Genomic DNA, 24,008 nt, shown 5'->3' with positions numbered 1-24,008 from the left:
TAAAAACTATTAAAACAATTGTTTAGAAGATGTGAGAGATTCCCCAGAGAAAATTGACCCAAATAAACATACTTTATTGCCTAGATTCTCATCTAAGCAAGCTACACGTTCTGTCTTCTCATCCACTTCTTCCTGTAGGTTATCTTTTTCCTTGTCCAAGACAGAAATTGTGTTCTTTAGAGCAGTAATTTCAGTTGCCTGAACAGATACCTTGTGATTTAATTCACCTTAAAAGGTTAAAAGCAAAAATAGTTAAACATACCTTTGTAAAATATTACATTTTATTTAAAGCGTTACAAAAAATGCTTAAGTGTAGTAATCTGCCCTAAGACCTGTATGCATAATAATAATCATGTGTTCATATTTAAAATCCCTTTTGATCTATGTATTACTGTGAGGAGTCTTTTTGCATTTCTCTGGGAGGCTGGGGGCGTTTCTCCAGAAGCATGAGGAGCACCTTTCCTCCCCTCTACCTGTCATGAGGTCTGCACAAATTGTTTAGCATTTCCAAAGCTTTCTACCTAAAGTGCATGCTTTATATAACCCTAATGCAACCATGTGAAACTAAATGGTGCAAGTACAGAAGAAAAATCTGCATTTTGTGGAAAAAAAAAAATTAACATTTTGAAATTTTCGCAGCTTTGTGACCAAAATGCATGCTTTTTATAACCCTAAAGCAGCCATGTTGAATGTATATGGTGCAAAATACACAAGAAATAAGTTCATAAAATGACCAAAGAGAAACCATTTTGCATATAAATAAGAATGAAAGTTGTATTATACACTGCTCTGAGGCACAGCATGGCTATAACCACACTTCCCTCCCCCTCCCCTCACAGAAAGGTCCTTTTTTGATGGCTTGAAATTCAAGACCCTTGTGGCCATTTTATTAAAACCATTTTTCAAATCTTTAGCAATCTAATTTTTAATGAAATATATTAGAAAAATGCTTAGTTTTTAAGGAAGTATTACATGGAAAAAAGATGTTTCCAACGACAGTAACGCATTAAAGATCATAAGACAGTATGACAATTATGTAATATTAGATAATATTTGTAAAAGGGTAAAATCTCATATCTGTATACAACTTACCTATTCTTTCTTCCAAAGTCCCTATCTCTTCCTGTGATAACTGTATCTCATTGGATTTTACAATAAGACGATGCTGGAGTTCTTCCATAGACTTCTGAAGTTGCTCATTCAATAACCTGTATCACAAATAACACAACATTTTAAGAGGGTCTGAGGGTACCCATAAACATTAGGAAGGAGATTTAACATTCTTTTCTAACGGATGGCTTTTATATGACAATTTTTTCTTAACTTACTTTTGCTTACATGCGACCTACTTATCAAATAGTCGCAAGACGTTGATAAATAAATCACACGTAAGCAAACCGCATACAAAAGCATTTTTAAAAGCACTAAATGTTTCCCTTATGTTAATAGCCGAAGTTCTTTATCTACCCTTTATTACCAGTAGTGATGCTAGAGAGTGGTGGGGAGGGGGGGCGTACTGCATCAGGTGACACCCTGACTGGCCTGTCTGCCACTAAATTTCTGCACTCCAACTATCACGCAACAAACCATCCACCATCCTCAAAAATTAATATAAAAAAAATATTTTTTGTTTAATTTTGAGCCCGCATTTTGTGACGTTGGTGGGTGGAGTCTTGTGTCGCTGAGCTGAGGCCAGAGTTTACGTCAGGAAGGAAGACAGCGCAGCACCAACAGGCACATAAAGAATAGTGAAGCCACAAAAAAAAAAAAAACACGGCTCGGTACATGGCTAATTAACAATAACATTAATGTAGTAGCTTGGTTTCATGATGCAGAACAAGAACAGTAGTTAAAGTGGATGTTAATGTCCTTTTCTGCGGACGTATGCACTTTCTGTAAGCCAGGTTGGACCTTGAATACATATGCGGCTTTTAAATGGAGATGCAACTTTTTTTCTTCATAAATAGCAACTATCACATTTGATAAATACTTGACTACTACAAAGTTACTACGTGAGCAGATTTCAGAAATGTGCTTTGGAGTAAGCAAAATTCAAAAAGTCGCAGCATGTATAGAAAAGTCACACGAGCGCAAGTACGTGCGACTTTTTTTAACGCAAAAAAAATCTACTACGGAGCTTGTTAAATCTCCTCCATAATGTTTACCTGGATGTCCTGACAAGGACCCAATGACAGATGTTGAATAAAGAATTGTGAATCTTCGATATAAACATGCCTTTTACTGTCACAGGAAAGAAGCCACTCCCAGCGGCTTATTACCCTTTCACTACTGAGAACACATGGATGTTTGTTGTCTAGTGTGGGAACATTTGGGAGGAAAACCCTATATGCATGTATATCCATTTACCGACCTATACACCCTCTAAGAAAGTATCCAAAGCATAAAAAAAAAAAAAAAACTTTGCACATAGACTTGTTATGACCTAACCTATACTATAGCTAACAAACAAACAAACAAACAAACCCTGTGCACTTAGATTTTACAGCGTTGTGTAACTTTTTTACTTTTACACAGTAAGTAAAGTCAAAAGGAGGCATATACAAAAGCTGGAATATTAGACTTGTATATATATAGACTTGTATATATATTATATATATATATATATATATATATATATATATATATATATATATATATATATATATATATATATATATATATATACACACACACACACACACACATATACACACAAGGCACTGAAGAAGTAAACATTTCTGCAACAGTGCATAAAACATTTTAAATGCACGGATTTCTACTTTCTCCAAGTACAAGCTGTGTACATAACTGAAAAGAAAATGAGCGTGCAAAAGCAGCAACCAGACTGGCTGCTATGGGCAAATACTCCGCTTTTTCTTTTGATAGATCTTTTCCAACCAATTCATACTTTAATTATTGAAAAAATACATAAAACACTAAATGTAGTGGTCATCCAGACTAACCTTACAGAAATTAATTCAGCTTTATACTGTGAAGAATCTTCCTGTGTCTGGGCCAATGTAATGGATTGTGATCGGTTTATGTTATCTAAAGATGATATCTTCTCCTTCAGCTCAGATATGGAGCTTTTTAATTCCAACCGTTCTGTTTCCAGCTACAAATCAAAATGAAAAACAGAATTCAAGTCACAAATGACACAAGATGAATAGTGTGAGAGGTTCTGTCCAATACAAGCCAGGGATTCTTCGTTCACTTTACTTTGTCTTTATTAAGCTCTTTAGATCCTATTATGTTATTGGGTAAGAATTTCCCATTTAAAAAACACAGGCCAGATTTATACCTCCAGGTGCTTGACACAAGAACTAGCAAGTAACCCCTCATAATTCTAATGGAAAAAATGACTTACCATATGTATTGTGCTTTCTAAGTCAGTAGTCTTTTGGGCCAGCGTAAACCTCTCTGAGGTGAAAACTTCCTGCTGAACCTGTAAACCAAAATTGTAAAATCAACTGTGCATAAAACTGTCCAAGAAACAATACTTAAAATTGATTTCCAAAATAAAGCATTTTGTCAAACATCATAAATGTCACGGTTCAGTTGAAGCAGAAACTGAAAACTACAATTCTGATTTCATATCAGACAGGAGGCTCACATTGCTATAACTTCTTTTACTGAGTTACAAATAGCAGCAAAGTTATTTAAATATAATACTGATAAAATATATATACAGAAAAAACTTGAAATGCATATAGTACAACCAAGAATGCTATCTAGTGCTCAACCAATTGGAGCATAGTCCAGGTAATATCAGATGACACTTCCTGGTATGCTTCCTCTTTGCTGCTGTTCCAGCTGTTAACAAGATAAGTCTAGCTCTCCTGAAATTTTTCCCATCAAATATTTTTCCTAATAAATACTTTTTTTTTCCATAAATTTTTCTTATATTATCATAATATTATCTATTTTGTCTTCTTCTTGTTTATTATTCATTTATTTTATTGTATTATCCCCCCTTTTTTTTCTTTAATGTTACTGTTCTTAATCAATTCCTTATTATTTACATATTTTCAACCTTTTCCTTGTTTTCTATATATATATATATATATATATATATATATATATATATATATATATATATATTTCCTCATTCATCATTCCCCTTGTTTCCGTGCCTTTCCTTAGCTGCCATTTTCCCCCCAACTGCCATTTACTAGTGACGCACTTTTATTTCCCTTCACCGCCGCTTACCTTAGTTCACCTGCTTGTCTTCAGTACTCTTGCGTGATCTTGGCCCGTTGGTTATCAGCGCGAGCCGTTCCCGCCTTTCTTCTCCTCACACTGCGTTTGGATTGTCTCTTCATAGCTGCTTCAGCTCACTGCTCCGACCCTTCTTTATTACATTGCCTTGGGCTATTTTCAATGAGCTCCGGTTCCCTTGTGATTACTGGTGCGTTTTTTTTATTCCTAGTCATATACTGCCCCCTTCTGGCTGTTTTATATATTACAACACATTTATTTTTTCTTCACAGGTTACCTCTGCCCTATCTCCCTTATTGAGTCTCCTGTCCTCCATCATTTTACCCCTTTATTATAATATATTTTATCCTATTATATCTATTATTAATTATTTTTAAATGTATTTACAATATTTATTTACAATATATTAATACATAATTATATATACACACATAATACATAATTATATATACACACATAATACATAATTATATATATATATATATATATATATATATATATATATATATATATATATATACACACACACATATACACACACACACACATATATATACACACACTTTTAATTAATTTATTTACATATACATTTTTCTTTATCTATCTACAACATTTTCAATGCCTATTTATAATATCTTCAATCACTGAATGATGTGGAATATGTATCTGGTGACCAGATTCAGGCCATTGTGAACCAATCTGTGTCTCGGTCTGTACGAGTAGCTGTTAATGATGCTATGGCTTCTGTACATGATCAAATTGCCAAATTGGTCACCATGGTGATGACCCAGACCTCTGCTCAGGTCTCCGCACAGTCCCTCAAACATTCAAAAAGTCTTTAAAAAGACATTCCACAAATAATATTCAATCTTTGGTTGGCAATATAAACCCTATTCCCAGGGAAAATCGGGATATTGATGCAGACTCACGCCCAGCGTGCAGTCTTTCTGCAAGTGCCCATATGTCGCACTCTCAAACCTCAGCCCTTGAGGAAGTACATAGTAAAAGGGCAAAAAAAGACCTTACACAGTGAAGAACCTGTGCATGATAACTCCTCTTCTGAGGAATCTGTTTATTCAGATACAGATGACCCCTCTTATCATCCTGAGGATACAGAGGGAAGTGATTATGATATTGAGGATTCTTCTCCAAATGATTCTACCTTATATGAAAGTGCGGAGGTACCTTTTTTCGACCCGTTGCACATTAAAGGGGTACTCCGGCGCTAAGACATCTTATCCCTTATTCAAAGGATAGGGGATAAGATGCCTGATCGCGGGGGTCCCGTCGTGTGTTCGCTCCGGGCCTGATTACTGGCGATCATGGGGACGGAGCATTGTGACGTCACGGCTCCGCCCCCGTGTGACGTCACGATCCACCCCCTCAATGCAAGCCTAGACAGCAAGATCACGAAGAACAAGAACCCCCGTGATCTTACTGTCACGCCCCCTCCCATAGGCTTGCATTGAGGGGGCGGAGCATGACATCACAAGGGGACAGGGCCGTGACGTCACAATGCTCCGTCCCCGTAATCGCCAGTAATCAGACCCAGAGCGAACACATTCCGGGGACTGATTCTAACGGGGTGCTGCGTGCAAGGGGGTCTCCAGCGGCGGGACCCCCGCGATCAGGCATCTTATCCTCTATCCTTTGGATAGGGGATAAGATGTCTTAGTGCCGGAGTACCCCTTTTAACATCCCCGCTCTGGGGAATGGGTACCTAACCCACAGGTGGCCCAAACTTTATCACTGTGGATGAAAAAGGGACTGGATAAGAAGGATAGAAGTAAGCTCAGGGCTGAATGCCCTCGACCTTCACTTCCTCTTAATGCAACTCAAACACCCGAAATAGACCCGGTGATGATCAAATTCCTGCAAAAATCAAGAAAAATACCAAAAAGGGGCATTGATCGCTCTCTAAAAAATTGCCAGGACAAGTTCCTGGATATTCTAGGTCCTTTAACAAAAATACTGGACTTATCCGAAGAGTCTACCACCACTGGCAATCCGATAGATGTCAACATCTTGAGGGGTTGGGCCCAAAGGGCCATGTGTATATTTGGCAATACAAATTCCGCAATATGCACAGAACGGCGCTGTGTCGTGCTTATGAAGCTGGACCCTCAGCTTTCCAATTTGACTTCTTCTGATTTGTCCTCCTCAACAGATGGCCTCCTATTCGGTGATAATTTCATCAAGGAGATAAACAAATATGTGGGCCTTTTCTCCACACTAGATAAGGCTCAAGCCTCAGTTATGAGTCTTCCTAAGCAGAGTTTTTGGGAGAGCTGGGAAAGGTTGGAGCCACTTTCCCAGCAGAGGTCCCCATTTCATACCTCAACCTAGAGGCTCCTTCTTCCTTTTCCTTCCCATCCTCACAACCCTGTCCGTTCTTCCCATACAGAGGTCTTCCCAGGAGGTCAAGAGGACAGCGTCCCTCATTCCACTCCAGACCTCCCCCAGGTAAGTCTCTCTCTTCAGTTTTTTTCCCACATTCCAGTGGGCGGAAGACTCATACATTTTTTCCAAAACTGGAGTCTGATATCTTCCGACACCTGGATCCTAAATACTGTATTGGGTTCCCACATAGAATTTGTCTCAAAACTGATTCAAACTTATCTCCCTCATCCCATTTGTTTTTTAATTGCCGATTAAATATTAATAGAGAAAGAAATTGCAGACCTGCACTCCAAAAACGCTATACTTCCAATCCCTTTAAACTCTCCCGGGTTCATTAGTAATCTTTTCTTAGTAAAAAAAGAAAGACGGTGGTCACAGGCCTGTCATAAATCTTAAGATCTTAAACAACTTTGTGAGATACCAACATTTCAAGATGTAGGGTATCCATCTTCTGAGAGATCTATTCCTTCAAGGAGATTGGTTAACAAAAATTGATCTAAAAGATGAGTACCTCACAGTTCCAATTCACCCTTCTTTTCAACCTTTTCTCCAATTCATTTGGAACAATCAAAAAATGGCAATTTACTTGTCTCCCTTTCAGCCTCTCGTCCGCCCCTCATAGCTGCCCTTTGCTCCCGTGACGTACACCTAATTATCTACTTGGACGATATTTTAAGTATGGCTCCGTCTATCTCCCTCGCAAAACTTCATATTGAGTGGACTTTACATCTTTTGACCTATCTAGGTTTTCTCATAAATCGAGACAAGTCTGTATTTATTCCTACTCAAGAAGTGGAATTTTTGGGTTTTTTGGTGAACACCCATACAGCCCTATTGATTCTTCCTCTCAAGAAACTGAAAGTCATCAGAAAGGAGATTCGATCTCTCCTCAAAGAATTAATAACTCTTCGGGCAATTGCTCGCATTGTGGGTCTTCTAGCCGCCTCAAATCAATCATTTTCCCGGCCCTCTTCATTTCAGAGCCCTTCAACGACTCAAGATCCAACATCAGAGAGGGCTGGGGATATTCCGACGAAATTTCTCTTTCTTCCGACGCCAAAGAAGAACTTCTTTGGTGCCTTCGTCATATTCAGGAATGGAATGGAAAAACGATTTTCCACTCCAATCCGGATCTTATTTTAGAGTCAGATGCGAGTCTCAAAGGCTGGGGTGCTCGTTGCGGTCCCCTATCAACAGGAGGAAAATTGTCTCCTTCGGAAGAACTCCTTCATATCAATTGTCTGGAGCTTTTGGCAGGCTTTTTTGCCTTAAGAAGTTTCGTCAAACACAGATCCAATAGTTGTGTCCTTCGGATGGACAATATTTCCGCGGTTCAATATATCAACCACCTAGGTGGCACAACTTCAGAAATATTAGCCAACTTGACCAAAGACCTTTGGCCCTTTTGCCTAGACAGGAATATTGTCTTAAAAGCAGAATACCTACCTGGTCTTTCAAATACGGTGGCAGATTGGAACTCCTGTTATCTGACCGATTACAGCGATTGGAGACTGGATCCCGAGATCTTTCTCCAGATCAATCATCTTTGGGGTCCTCTTCACTTGGACCTATTTGCATCTTGCCTCAACCCTCAACTTCCATTCTTCTTCAGTTGGCGACCAGATTCAGATGCCTTGGGAGTAGATTCCCTTCTTTACGCTTTTCCTCCCTTCAATCTCATTCCGAGAGTCCTCCTTCAGGTATTATATCAAAAAGCAACCATTGTGTTGATCCCCCCCTTGGTGGCCAACACAATCTTGGTTACCCCAGATTCTAGGGATGCTAATCGACATTCCGAGGATCATCCCGAATCATCCATTTCTCCTTCTAGATCCTTCCGGGAATCCTCATCCCCTTCTACTATCCAACCAACTTCCTCTAATTGCTTAATTGATATCAGGTCAAAACCGTGGTTGACCACGTTTTTGTCTCCGGTTTAAAAACCGTACTGCAACCGCAAATGTTTTTTTTAACATGGACGTCAATGGGAAACGCACATGTATACAGTTCCATGCGGGAAACCGTATACGGTTTTTACTTTGCACATGCGCATTTGCATCCTAAAGTCCCCACCCAACACCCCTCCCATTAAAAATGGACAAAATTATCAAAAACGTAAGTTTTTTTATTATATAAAAACGGACGGAACTGTATGCACTTTTAAAAATCGTATACAGTTTAAAAACGCATACGGTTTACTTTTTCCCATACTGTTCCATCCTTTTTTTTTGCCATACGGTTTTCTTTAGAAAAACGGATTGAAAACAGTATGGCAAAAACGTGATGTGAACCCAGCCTTACTTAAAGCTGCCAACTAGTCTTCAGAGTCTACTTTTAGGACATTTTATTTCCGACCTGAATCTCATGTTTCTTTATCTATCACTTAACATATATTTTCCTTTAATTTATATTGTATATTATTATTGTTTTGGTTAAAGCTTTAAACTAACAATGTGAGCCTCCTGTCTGATATGAAATTGAAGATTTTCCTACCCTTGGTGACGGAAAATATAGATTTTGTGAAAGACAGGAGGCGAACATTATCCCTTCCTTAACCCATCCCTTCTATTATATGTATATTTTTTCTCTTTACAGCTTATTGACTTCGGTGGCTACCACACCCTTCTCAAGTTTATTCTTCTGACCTAGTTTCCTACCCTCAAGATGGAAATATCTTCTACATCCATCTACCAGAATTTCTTCATCCTGATGAATTCCCGTTGGAACCCTTTCAATTTTTCCTGTTGCTGTTTTTGGACCATGATGTCTACTTTACACTTGTTTTAAGACTTTCTTTCATACAGTATTTAAACCTCTTACATGGCATCAAAGAAGAGGAAGCATACCAGGACTACGCTCCGATTGGTTGAGCACTAGATAGCATTCTTGGTTGTACCTATATGCATTTCAAGTTTTTTCTGTATATATATTGTATATATATTTTATCAGTATTATATTTAAATAACTTTGCTGCTATTTGGAACACAGTAAAAGAAGTTATAGCAATGTTCGCCTCCTGTCTTTCATAGAATCTATATTTTCCGTCACCAAGGGTAGGAAAATCTTCAATTATATTGTATAGCACATTCTCTACCTCAGTGCCACTCAATCTAGATCTCTCCACTATGTAAAGCTTACAAAGTGTCTCCCTCCCTTAGTATTGCTTTGGCACAGATCCACATAGCAGGTGCAGTGTATGTGAACTATATAATACATGCACAGCACTGTCTAGTAATGTCTAATGGATGCCTGCACATAGCCTAGGCCAGTGTTTCCCAACCAGGGTGCCTCCAGTTGTTGCAAAACTACAACTACCAGCATGCTAGGAGTTGTAGTTTTGTAACAGCTAGAGGCACTCTGGTTGGGAAAAACTGGCTTAGGTGCATATCATTGTCAGGCTGTCATTTTATTAGCTAGCTTGAATATTGAGTAAAATAAATAAATAAAAAGAAAAACCTGATACTACGTGGATGTTGAAGTGTTGTCAGAGTTGCCTGTTGTCAGAAAGGGTAGTGGTGCGGAGCAGGGGAGATGAGAATTTACATGATAACAACAGGACTTTTGGCCAATACTGAGTGCACTGACAAATCAGATAAAGTGTTGGATTCCCAAAATACATGTATATTGGCTGCTACTCTTTTAAGAGATGTATATGCAGTTAAATTCTAGATGGATACGTTTATAGAGGAGATTTATCAAAACCTGTGTAGAGGTAGAGCACTGCAGTTATCCATAGCAACCAGATTCCAGCTTTCATTTTTCAGAGGCAATTTTAAAAATGAAAGAAGAAATCTAATTGGTTGCTATGGGCAGTGTCACCGCTCTACCTCTACACAGGTTTTGATATACCATATTTATTGGGGTATACCACGCACCGGCCTATAACACGCACCCTAATTTTTCCAAGCATATTTGGGCAAAAAAAGTTTTTTACCCAAATATCCTTGGTAAAAGGAGGGTGCGTGTGTGTACGTGTGTGTGCATATGTATACCCTGATAGACTGTTTCTGACCCCGCAGAAGCGCCGGCTTTTGCGGGGTCAGAGATCGCGGTCGCTGCCCGCTTCTCTCCCCCTGCCTTTCCTGGGGTCTAGAGTCCTGCGGCCGCCGCTTCTCTACCCCTAGCTATCCAGAGACTGCCGCCGCCCCATTACCTCCCCCATCCCCGATTTTATAATTACCTGTTCCCAGGGTCCACGCTGCTTCTGGCTCCGGAGGCGTCCTTAGCTGTCACTATGAGCCGGGCCACTGACGGTGACGTTGCGTTGAAGACGTCACTCGTCATTGCGCCGTGCATAGCAACAACGCAGGAGACCGTCGGAGCCAGACGCAGCGCGGACCCCAGGAACAGGTAATTATAAAACCGGGGATGGGGGAGGCAATGGGGCAGTGGCGGCGGCGGTCTGTGGACCCCAGGATAGGCAGGGGCAGAGAAGCGGGCAGCGATGGCAGGTCTCTGGAACTGCAAAAGCCACTGCAGTTGATAGATTTAAAGCGCCCGCTTTAAATCATTGAACTGCTGCAGCTTATCGGCATATAACACGCACATAGACTTTAGGCAAAAACATTTAGCGTGTTATACACCGATAAATACGGTATCTCCACCAATATTCTTACTGTGCCACTACAAAGTATACTGGATTTACATTTCATTGTGAATTTCATGAAAGTAAGAAAAAGAAAATGTGGTTTATAAATAATGAGGTTTATCATGTGTTATATAGAAAACAGGTATGTAGGCTAGTATTTCATCTACTATTTATATACAGTATTAATATATGCTTAAGTAATATAACTTGGAACTTAAGTGATTATAGTGCTTCTATGCTACATCACCCTCATCCATCTTAACATAAGATAAGACCATAATGGAAACATACAAAAAACATCCTAACCTTCATTTTGTCTCTGAGTCCCTCATTCTCATCCTGAATTTGTCTTAAGTCTGACTGGACTAGATCTCTTTCTTCCACAAGATGGCGCAATTCGCTGCCTGATTGAGCACTTTTGCGGAAAGGAGACAAGTCTTGTTTAGTCAACGTCAGCTCATTCTGGGCCTGAAAATGAACAAATTACAAATATTTTATACTGGAATATTAAAAAAATTAAACTCATGTATTTAAAAGATCTCCATAGGAATAGTAGCTGGCAAATAACCATGTAGATAAGCTCTTCTTGCAGAGAAACTGAAAGCTTGTTCCCCCCCACACTAAACCCAATATATTGGGTTATAGCTCAGGTGAACAGCTTTAAAAAGTAGTGTTACGAATAACCATCATTGTAGTATTTTCGGACTTCTGGCAGTTTATACCTTTATCCCTAATGCGCAGAGCAATGGAGACTGGGAGAAAGCACAGTAAGCTCCCCTGCCGCCTCCATATTACCTGCTCAGCTAGCCCCCTTTATCAATATGCAAATTGATGCTAGTGGGTGTGAAAGCTCTCTGAGCAGAATGCAGACATCACTGCTTTCTGAGTGTAGCGAGGCAGTGGCGCCTGACACCAGCTTCCTCACCATCATCCATTTGCATCTTCATGTCTGGAGCGGGCCGTACGGGTACTATGGAAAAGTCAGGGAAGCTAGGCGAGTGGGCACCCTCCTCCATTGCACAGAGCTACGTTATAGGAATAAAGCTATAAAAGGCCAGAAGTCAGGAAATACTTCACTGATAATTATAAGCAACACTTCATTTTAAAGCTGTTCACCTGCACTGTAACCGAATATATTGGGTTTAGTGCGGGTGAACTAGCTTTCACTTTAATACTTATAACATGGTAACCTCAAAACAATATTGTTGCGCAACTAACTTAAATAGGCACTGTTGCATAAAAAAAACTACTTTTGACTAATAGGGTAGGGTCACATGTGCCATATTTTGCTACATGTTTTCTTCAGCTGATTACACGTTGACTTCGATGGGTAGGAAAGTATGCAGTAACATACGGCACGTGAGACCCTACCCTTAACCCCTTAAGGACCAGGCCAATTTTCACTGTAGGACCAGAGCGGTTTTTGCACATCTGACCAGTCACATTTAAGCATTAATAACTCTGGGATGCTTTTACCTTTCATTCTGATTCAGAGATCGTTTTTTTGTGACATATTCTACAATATGAAAGCACAATCTCTCTTAGCTCTGTGCATGTAACCCAGACCCTGACCAATCAAAAATTTTCATAGTTCTCTACAATATGTCAAATGATTTTAAAAGTGACAGGTAAATTTTAAGTATACCTGTATAGATATGTAATATAAGATCCTTACTGAATGCCAAAAAAGGAGCAAAAGTACTAAGCTGAGTACTGTGTCTCTTAAACTGGGATCGGTTTTGCTGGGCTTTCCTCAGAAAGAGCACAGTGGTGTATGGGTCCATAGAGAGTCCTAAGCTAAGCCCGTCTCTCTGAGGATCATTTAAAGGAGTACTCTAGTGCAGAGTATTCCTGCTCCGTCCTGCCCGGGCTGCAAAATAAATGAAAATGAACCATCACTCACCTCCCTGGGTTCCCGCGGAGCGCCTCTACAGCTTATCGGTCCTCCGGTCCATCTCCTTCATACTTCCGGGTGTAACAAGCATCACATGGCGCTCAGCCTATCGCCGGCCGAGGCAGAACATCGCGGTGGCCGGCGATAGGCTGAGCGCCATGTGACGCTTCGTTACACCCGGAAGTATGAAGGAGATGGACCGGAAGACCGATCAGCTGTAGAGGCTCTCCGCGGGAACACAGGGAGGTGAGTGATGGTTCATTTTCATTTATTTTGCAGCCCGGGCAGGAATACTCTGCACTAGAGTACTCCTTTAAGCATGAATAAATAGCAACAGTGCTCATATGAACACCTTGCCCCATTCATTTCAGTGAATAATTGTCTTGGTATCCACTTCTACATGCATAAAAACTCACATAACTGCAACACATCTGCATACACCAGGGGTGTGGAAATTTTATAAAAATACTTGTCCACGGGACTAAAATGGAGCAAAATCTACTTGTCCCTCATGACGATCCACTTGTCCGGCCAATTTTCGCTTTTACGCTCTAATTTTTTCCTCCTCGCCCTATAATACCCATAACTACCTACTATAAGGATACCTTTTAATTTTTCAATAACATTTTCTGAACCAAAAAATATATATATATTTGGCGAAGTGAAATTGAAATAGTAAAAGATAATTTTGCAGATTTGGTGGTTTTCTTTTCTGCGCCATTTACCTTGTGGTTGAGGTAACATGTTAGTTTTATACTTTAGGCGCCTGATCACAGCGATACAAGATTTGTATCGTTTACGTCATGTTTTACTAATTCTGAACGTTTTCTAATTTTTTTAATTGCCATTTTTTAACCCCTGTAGCTTTATTTTTTTTTCCGCATACCAGGCTGTATGAGGGCTCATGTTTTGCGCCATAATCTGTTTTTTGTATCGGTACCATTTTGGCATTGATCTGACTTTTTAATCGCTTTTTAACTTTTTTTTATGGGATATTATAAAAATTGCTAACCTGTGGTTTGATATTTATTTTACATTTACCGTACGGGATACATGATGTTATATTTTAATAGGTTGTACAATTACGCACGAAGCGATAACGAATAGGTTTATTTTTATTATGTTTGCATGTTTTTATATAGGAAAAGGGGGTGATTTGAACTTTTAACATGGAAGGGGTAAATGCAGCGGTCTTCAAACTGTGGCCCTCCAGATGTTGCAAAACTACAACTCCCAGCATGCCCGGACAGCCAACGGCTGTCCTTGCATGCTGGGAATTGTAGTTTTGTAACATCTGGAGGGGCACAGTTTGAAGACCACTAGGTTAATGTGTCTTTCAAACTTTTATTAAAACTTTTTTATTTTATTTTTTACACTTTATTAGACTTATGAGGAATCATTAGATTCCTCAGACAGATGAATAGAGTTCTATTGAACTCTATTAATCTGTGAGCTCTGTGATCCATTGATAGAGCCTGGTCCAGCCTGGCTCTATCAATGACAGAGTCGGGACAGGAGGAAGCAGAGGTAAGCCCTCCGGCTACCTCCATAGTGGATCGCCTCCCTGGGATCGCGCTGCGGGGGGGCGATCCACCCCACTAGCCCACCAGGGAGCATTCACATCTCCCTTTAGACGCCGCTGTCAGCTTTGACATCGGCGATCTAAAGGGTTAATAGCCAGCTGCGGCGATCGCCGCATGCTGGCTATTAGCGGCGGCCCCCGGCTACTGAGAACAGCCGGGGGCTGCAGAGTATGGAGCGGGCAGGAATCCGGAGCCCGCTCCATACATACTGCAGAGCGCCGCATGCATCTCCCCGTGCAGACGCGCCACCTCCCCTCAGCTCTCCGAAGCTACAGCTGGGGGGAGTGAAGACAGAGGACGCAGGTCTGCACGGGGAGCAAGAAGCCACGCCCCCTCATCTCCCCCCCGCACGTTTGCAGAGCAGGGGAGAGAAGACATACACAGCTTCTCATCTCCCCTGCTCTGCTTCCGAGGATACAGTTTTTTATTGTCGGAGGCAGCAGAGTATGGAGCGTGCAGGAGTCGGCAGCCCGCTCCATACAGACTGCAGATCGCCACCGCACTTGTCAGGTCCGGCCCTGCTTGCCCGAAGCCGGGCTAAGGGCCGGACAAATTCACCTGCCCGGCGCCCAAAACTGCTAGTCCCGGGCGTCGGGCGATAGGAATTCCACATCCCTGATACACACATGCATAATCTTTATAGGTACTTTAAAAAGAATGACATGGATGGATGATAAAACTGATTTGTCATTAAAATATACTTTCCCAGAATAGAGCAGTACATTATGAGAACATATCTGCAGAGTTTATCATAAGAAGCAGTACAAGCTGGAAGGCTTCTTATACAGTAGAGGATTTTCATGAACAGAGTGGACTGAGAAATAATCATAGTCCAAACTACACAAATTTCATTCAAGCTTAGCAAGTGTAATAAAATCCACCAACTAACAAACCACTCTGGGTCGTACGAATTCATATTTTGACAGATATGCAGACTGTGTGACAATAATATATATGACGTTTATGGGATTCTTTTGTTGCTTTTACTAGTGTTATTTTTAAAACTTTATTCAAACCTTACCTGCTCATAAAGTAATCGGAATTTATCTCTCTCCATTGTTAGCACTTTGACATTGGACTGGATCTCAACCATATGTTTTTCAAACCTATCTAACATGTTCTGGAGATCGTCTCTTTCCCTGGTGAGACGCCTAAGTTGTGCATTGGATCCTGAGTCCTAAACAACAGAAAACAACAAAATGAAACCGGTTGAGAAGATCACCAATTTGAGAAGGACATTCCTATTCTAGACTGAGTTTGGTGGTCTTACAAGGGGCTGTGAATCAGATAGTGAGCCATGACATGGATAAGGAAAAAGACGGGGAGACATGCTGGGGAGTAGGACCATGAATTAGAATGCATACAATGCTGGGGACCTGCATTCTGTACGTTCTTTCTTTGTGAGGACCACTCCCAGTTAGATTACTTTTTTTGTGCAAACTTAGATAGTTGTCTCAAAGAAGTTTCACTGTAATTCTTATAAAATGGACACACTGACAGAGAAAAAAAAAGGATCCATAAGGAGATGTATATGTTTACAATCTGAAATAGCCTTGTATTTCTAACATGCGGCACATGTGCACATTGTTAAAACAATGGGAACCTTGATGGAATTGTATTTATGATTACAAACACAGTAGAGAAGTCATTGGACTAACAATAATAATTGCTATAATTCATTATTCCTATTAAGTCAGCCATAGATGTCATGTAACCCTTCTGCTAAGTGAATGCTAGGGTCATGTGATGTGTGTGTGGAGGGAAGCCGGTTCACATAGCTGACATGTTTATCTAGGTTAGTCCATGGATGCCTTACACAGATCTAAACCTTGGCATATACCATAATGTGCAGAGTCAGGCCCTAAGGGACTGGTGTATGTATAATGTATATATAAAAAGGTATGTGAGCAACATTTTAAATGCCCAAGCATGCTTAAGATTGCATAGTGTCAACTACGAAAAAAAATCATTTGAGTGTACAAATTGGAAGATATGATTTACTGTAATGCATGGGACTCACCTTTCCTGGAGAACTCTGTGTTCTGCTGGCATCCTGCAGAGAATAACTCCGGTTGCTAGATCTCAGATTAAGCGCTCGCTCCAGTTTCTCCACCTCCATTCTATAATGGTCTCTTTCTTCTTCCAGGGATTTAACAAATGAATCTAGTCGAGAAGGTGACCGATCAGTTCGTAAAATGCCATGTTTTGTCCGCATCCTCTCAATCTCAAGCACCATTTCCCTTTCTGAAAGCAGAGGGGAAGAAAATAAAAAGTAAATAAAAAACAAAATATGCTTACTTTTACACACAAACATTAGTTAAATCTTTTCTATCCTGTTCTCATGGAGACAATGCATAGAACTCAGAAAAAGCAAAGTTTGTCTTAATTATAAGTAAAATGACACATTACAGGGTGTCCAAAGTCACATATAAAAGGAAGAGCAGGCGTAAATAACTGTTGACAACATATTTCTAAGCATTAACACAAAAACCTAAGAAGATACATTAGAGCTGCTGAGACACATTGTTACTCAAAAGAATCACCTGTTACCATCTGCTTTTCAAGTTTACTTGAAAGCCGCTGCTTTTCATTCTCTGCATGGTTCAGGAGGGACTCTAATTTACGACTTTCATCCTTTCTTGTCTCTAACTCATCAGCTAGTTTATTCTTCTCATATTCACAAGTACTTAGATCCTAAGAAAGAAACATAGTTATTTTTATTCCGCTTATTAATCAACTTTCATTCACAGAGATGAGATCAGTGTTTATGGTGAGGTAAGGATTTAAGTAAGATGAGTGAGTGATAAACCATCAATTTATGGTTGGGGGGGGGGGGGGGGGGGAATCACTGCTCTGGGTCTCCCGTGAAGGAATCGGCTACAGCATTGATTAAGCGCTGCAGCCACTTTCACAGTTTTTTCTTGCACAGCTGATCCCCGGCTACAGAGTGGGCTACAGTTCTTTGCAAAGCTGGGTGGCTGGGAGCACCACTGTGTAGGGTAAAAAGAGTCAAGGGATTGCCGCACTGAATCACCGATGGTGCCTCTTTTTTCTAAGAAACAAAAAAGAAGTCAGACCACCCATAAAATCTTAAAATAAAATTCCCAGATATAAGGTGAACATGACACCTTGGGATTGGCTGTCAATATCTTATCAGTTGAGTGCAGATACCCGACACCCCCTGCTGCTTCATTCTGAGGGTAGGCCAACAATCATGAAATATTGGAATACCCTTTGACACTGCGAGAAATCTGTTGGGAGGTGGAAAAAGTAAATTTTTCTTTACTTACTGTAAAAATCTCTTTCTCTGAGGATCCATTGGGGGACACAGGAACCATGGAATATCTGCCACTAGGAGGCTGACACTAGGCATTAACAAAAAAAAAAGTCGGCCCCTCCTGGCAGGATAAACCCCGCTAGACTCTGAGCTAATCAGTTTAGTCCCAAAGCAGTAGCAGGGAACCGAGAAAAAAAAAAAGAACACAACAGAGGTCCGAGTAAGGCCCAGGCAAAAATAACCTAACATACCCACTGACAAGAAACCGACCCTCAGGTCAACAACTAACAAACAATGAAGATGAAATAAAGTTTGTGTTTTTATACACATTGATGTGTCTGGAAGTGCTGAGAGATTACTGTTCCAAGTGAGCAAACCTTTTTCCCATTACGCACCGTGTCTACGGCAGCAACGCCTCGGCAGCACCTGGAACAATCAGGAATCATAGCAGCTACAAACCTAGATGGAGAGGTGAGCGGATTTTTCCTTTCTAAGAAAAGGAGGACGGCAGGAGAGAGCCGCCAATTCAGACACCTGTCAGAGGGAGGTAACAGCGATGAGAAAGGACACCTTCCAAGAAAGAAAGCAGAGAGAGACGCACCTGAAGGGTTCAAATGGGGCACCTTGTAAGGTGCTGAGTACCAGATTCAGGTCCCAGGGTGGAGTGGGCGGGACCTGTATGGAGGAGCCTCATGAGCCACACCCTGAAGGAAGGTGCGAATATGAGAGTAGGATGCCAGGGGGCGTTGAAAAAGGATGGAAAGCGCCAACACCTGCCCCTTAAGGGAACTGAGAGCCAGACGCGTTTCCAGTCCCGCCTGCAGAAAGGAAATCAGGTTTGGAAAGGAAAAAACAACCAGAGAATGGGACCGGGCCTCGCACCATCGAAAGTAGGCACACCAGGTGCGATGATAAATCTTAGCAGAGGATGGCCTACGCGTCCAAAGCATGGTGCGAATAACCCGAACAAAGAAACCTCGAGCCCTCACCACCGCGGTTTCAACCACCACGCCATCAAACACAGCGGCAGTGAATTGGGGTGGCAGAAAGGACCTTGAAAGAGAAGGTCGGGATGGTCCAGAAGCCGCATGGGAAAGTCTGTCACGAGACGAACCCTGTGGAGCGGAGAGAAGAGATAAGAAAGGGCGAACTGCGCCCAGGGAATGACCAACGTGTCCACGGCCAGAGAATCGTGGCACTTGGCCACGAACTCGGGAATCTGCCGTTTAAACGGGACGCAAAGAGGTCCACGTCCAGGGTCCCCCAATGGTCGCAAATTGCTGTGAACACCTCCTGGTGTAGAGACCACTCAAGGGGGTCGGGTGAGGAGCAACTCAGAAAGTCCGCTTCCCAATTGTCCACCACCGGAATGTGGATTGCCGAGATGGAGGAAACCTGACGTTCCACCCAGACCAGAATCCTTGTCACTTCCGCCATTGCCAAGAGGCTGCGAGTGCCACCCTGGCGATTGATATATGCCACTGCCGTGGCATTGTCCGTATGAACTCGAACCGGATGACCTCCCAGTGGAGAAGACAGACAAAGAAATATGACCCAAAGTTCCAAGACATTGAAGGGGAGACAGGCTTCCTGGGGAGACCAACGGCCCTGAACCGTCCAGGCCTCGCATCGGTCGTTAAGACCTGCCAACACAGCGGGAGAAACGAGCATCCCTCCCGGAAGAAAGGAGAGTGGAGCCACCAAAAGGAGAGACGACGAGATGAGGGTCAGACGGATCCGGCGGTGGAGGGACAGGAGAGATTTTTCCCACAGGGACAGGATGGCCCACTGGAGAGGGCGACACCGGAACTGGGCAAAGGGAGCGGGAACGGCTTCCATGGCCGCCACCATCTTGCCCAGCACTGCCATGCAAGAACAGATGGCCACTGGTTCTGGGAAACGCAAGATTCGAATCCCAGACAGGTGAGTACTATGCTTGTCCGAAGGGAGAACTCGGGCCCTTGCGGTATCTAAACGAAGCTCCAGAAATAACATAGACTGAGAGGGAGAGGTTGGATTTCTCCCAATTGATCACCCAGCTGAAACCGGTCAGGGTCACCGATAAGACCATGGTGAAGACTCTGGGAGCCGTGGCCAGACCGAAGGGCAGAGCCCCAAACTGAAACTGTCCTGCAGGGACGGCAAACCGGAGGAAACGTTGGTGGGACGGAAAAATGGGGATGTGGAGGTAAGCATCCCGGATGTCAACCAAAGACAGAAATTCGATTCCATTTGGAAGTGCCGCAGGCGATTGTGGAGCTTCAAATCGAGAATTGGACAGACCGTTCTCCCTTTTTAGGGAAGAAACAGATTTGAATAAAACCCCCAAAAAATTTCCTGGGGCGTACCTGGCACAATGACCCCCTGTGCAAGGAGGGTGTGGAGCGCTGACTGAAAAGCCGCAGCCAGGGCGGGATAGCAGGAAGGACGGGACTGGAAAAACGATCCCGGGAAAAGAACCAAACTCGATTCGGTAGCTATCGGAAACAACGTCCCGAACCCACGAATCCAGGACCTGTGCCAACCAAACGTCCTGAAAGAGGGACAGGCGACCACCCACCCGAGAAAACAACTTGGTGGGGGCCCCCCTTGAGGCGGAGGTAGGTATGTGGGTACCTGGTTTGGCGGAAAAGCGTCCAGAACGGACGTCCTGCTTCCAGGAGGGACGCGCTTTAAAAGGAAGGAGCCTTTCAAGACTGCGAGGCCTCTGGCTTGTCCTGGCGGCCGAGGCAAAGGACCGAAAGGGTCGAAACGAAGAGGACTTGCGGGGAGAATCTGTGTGAAGCACCTTATTCTGAGGGAGCAGAGAGCTCTTACCGCCCGTAGCCTCAGAAATAATTTCATCTAGGTGTTTACAAAATAGGCAGCTGCCATCAAAAGGCATCTCTGTAAGGGATTTCTTGGAGGCTGCATTGGCATTCCAGGCTTTTAGCCACATAGAGCGGCGGATAGAACCTAAATTGCCGAAGCAAAGGCCGCACATTGTGCAGACTCTAAGAGACGCAGAGCACAGATAATAGCCAGTGTTGGAGATCTGGAGAGCCAGGTCAGCCAGATCATCTGGAGGAGCTCCATTTTTCAGGATGCTTCCAAGCTGCGTCCAGCAGGTCAAACTCTGCTACTGAAGACCTTGTGAGTGCGACGAGTGCGGCGGAAGGAAACTTCTGGATCAGGGTCCGATGTTCCAGGGTCCTGGAGGTGAAAGGTCCCTAACAGCTGAAACCAGACTGTCCACCATGTCCGACATGGATGACAGCATCTCTGCCTCTGAGTGCGGTCAGAGTCCTCCAGTTCCCGAGGAGACCGGGAACGGGCAGTGGAAGCTCTAGATCCAGGCGTAATAAACCTTGAACGGCGGGCCGGGGAACGGGAGCGGCCTCCAGGAGAGCAAGAGTGCCACCTGACAGATGGGGAGAGGGAGCGAGAGCGGCAGGGAGACGTCCCCTCGGGAGAGGAGTCAGAGTAAATGATCCTTGGGGGCTTGTGGGAGCGCCGGCCAGTGGAGGCTGAATGAGCCTCCCGGGAATGAGAGCGCAAGGAGGACCACTTTAAGGCAGTAGCCACCTCCCTGGAAACCTGCGTCAGATCAGAGATCATCAAAGAGTGAGACAACACCCAAACCAGAGGTGGGTCAGGGACCGCACGTTTCAGGGAGCCATCCTAGGCAGAAGGCACAGGAGGACTGGGACGTGAAGCAGAGAAGGCAGAACAGGTGGACTCAGCCGAACCACTTGGCATTTTAGACATACAGCCTATACAAGAATAGTATGTGACTAAGGCGGCGACTGTCTGTCCGGGGGGGGGTGAGGGGAGATTCGGTCCTTGGGTCGGACATGGAAAAGTACCCAATAGATAAGTCAGCCAAACCAGAAAAAAAAGGAGAGAGTTCACCCGGGTTCCTGTGTCCTGAAACTGCTGGAGCAGCAGGTGGAGATGCTTTTCCGCCCGGTGCCTGTATCTGTGGAGTCAGAGCAGCAGGGGGAGGAGTTCCCCTTTGGCACCCCTCCAGTCCTCCCATTGTGAATTCCCACTATCTGCGCATACAGAATCCTATTCAATAGGCTGCCCTGTGTTATGTGCCCAGAGCCCACACTAAAAAGAGCTATCGGCCATGGCTGCTTTCGGTCACAAGACACGAGCACCGCGGTTCCTGCCCCCTTCACCACGCCTACAGGTACAGTCACGTGCGGTAAGTAGTTTGATAAGCGCCATAATGTATATACCGGTATAAGTAGGTGATAGCGCCTCGATATTCAGTGCGGGGATCAAGTGACCGGGGCTGCAGTTATCTGATATCATACGTGATCACTAATAACTATACCGGAGATGAACGCCTGGCATCTCTCTGGTGTCAGTGTTGCCCTCAGGATTATCTAGTGACGCTGCCAGTCATAGGCTCTGTGAACCCTGTTCAAGCAAATCACAGCTGGGCACTATACAAGGTGTTACTGACCCTGGCATAGAATAGGAAGGGTTTCCTTTTATACAGCAGGCGTTATTTTTATTGTTTTGTTCTGGGCATGTGACATGAAACAGGGAAGCTTTGACATAGGTTCTTCATATGGTTTGTCAATTTTCCTAACTACAGATGACATTGTTGTCAGGTTTCCTCATTGGCACACATATGCCTATTGGGAGGGTGCTGCATAAGTCACCTGCGATACCATCCCATGCCTCTTATTTCATATGACATAATACAGAGACAGATAGAAATAAAAACAACAAAGAGTGACAGCATCTAGTAGGGATCAGTGCAGTGTCTGCAAACCAGTGTACCGCCGACAGTTGAAAAACTACAGCTCCCAGCATGCCCAGACAGTAGTTTTGTAACATCTGGAGGAACTCTGGTTGGCAAACACTGGGCTAGGACCTAGCAACTTTCCATCCAGGACCCTTTCTAGAGATACTTATATGCAGGATGCTGTTGGTTGCAGTGTGCTCTGTTACACATTGTTCCTGATTTACTGAGAGTATTGGGTTTTTATAAGTGTGGAATGTTGTTTTAGACTTGTGTGATTCCACTTTATTATGGAGATTCACAGTTCTGACCAGCCTTTCCAGTCATATATTTGCAGGATTAAATAGTAAATAGGTTGGGTTGTGAGAACACACCCATTTACTGGCCGTCCATTCCTCTTTCAGAGTTTAATGGGTTTGTAGGTTTATTTTGGCACTCTGCATCACAATTTTTGGCACGAATAGAATTTGTGGCACAATATGGTAGATTGTGGACAAGACTGTAAACAAAGGGTCCGCTCTGGGTGCCAAATGCTCTAGGTACGCCCCTGCACACAGGGCTTTTACTGCCGCAGCCTTGTGTGTGCAATATGGTACGGAGACGGGCCGCGTGACAGTTACGTCTGTGCGCTTAGCCCATCTCTGAACCTTATTGCACACGCAGGGCTGCGGCAGGGAAAGCCCTGTGTGTCTGCACATAGTGCATATGCAGCGTATTGCCCGCTGCCCGGCAGATTTCTTGCAGCATCAAATACGCTGCGTATGCACAGGGTTTGACCCTACCCATAAAGTAAACTGTCAGGCAATATGTGCAGAATGGGCAGGAGAAAAGCTTTACACTTGGGACTCAACATAAAATCTTAAAAGACAAAACATTTATGATTGTCTACATATATGTGCAAATAACTTACTGACTTATACTGAGATAAGGTGCTTTCAAGTCTGTTGATTTCAATATGAAGCCTTTTCACTTCAACCTAGAATGAAAGAACTTTAGTGAGGAGTGCAGATGCCAATTCACAAACATTAATAAGAGAGTTAATTTTTAATTCAATGCAGGTACAATGCAATACATATTCACAAACATCATATGCTTGTTTTGAGTCCAGATTTCTACAGCAAGCTTATTCATTATCACTCTATTTTTTGCAGTTAGTTTGAAACAAGTGACCATTTGGTCAGTAGGTTACTTGCTTCCCTGCAAACTGGTGTTCTTAGGGGAAATCCATCTCTATTAACAGAGACAGAACATAAGAGTGGGGGAGGGGCATAGTTCCTGCTGTGTGCAGAAGAAAAAGAGCCTGCAGGCTC

The 24,008-nt window shown here is 42.9% G+C and overlaps 1 protein-coding gene across 2 annotated transcripts in view; it reads right to left on the bottom strand.

The window, feature by feature from the left end:
• CEP135 (centrosomal protein 135) overlaps positions 1–24,008 on the bottom strand; it is an 84,375-nt gene that overhangs the window by 26,514 nt on the left and 33,853 nt on the right. For both annotated transcript variants that reach the window (XM_056558368.1, XM_056558373.1), the window contains exons 9-17: positions 23,609–23,674; positions 17,227–17,377; positions 16,704–16,927; positions 15,705–15,860; positions 11,513–11,674; positions 3,368–3,445; positions 2,964–3,115; positions 1,093–1,208; positions 73–227 (exon numbers count right to left, since the gene is read on the bottom strand). In XM_056558368.1, coding sequence (XP_056414343.1) covers positions 73–227; positions 1,093–1,208; positions 2,964–3,115; positions 3,368–3,445; positions 11,513–11,674; positions 15,705–15,860; positions 16,704–16,927; positions 17,227–17,377; positions 23,609–23,674 — 1,260 coding nt within the window. The remainder of the gene's footprint in view (positions 1–72; positions 228–1,092; positions 1,209–2,963; positions 3,116–3,367; positions 3,446–11,512; positions 11,675–15,704; positions 15,861–16,703; positions 16,928–17,226; positions 17,378–23,608; positions 23,675–24,008) is intronic.

This window comes from Hyla sarda, chromosome 1, assembly GCF_029499605.1.
Source record: "Hyla sarda isolate aHylSar1 chromosome 1, aHylSar1.hap1, whole genome shotgun sequence".
NCBI lineage: Eukaryota > Metazoa > Chordata > Amphibia > Anura > Hylidae > Hyla > Hyla sarda.
This window is presented reverse-complemented; position numbering and strand designations above follow the sequence as displayed.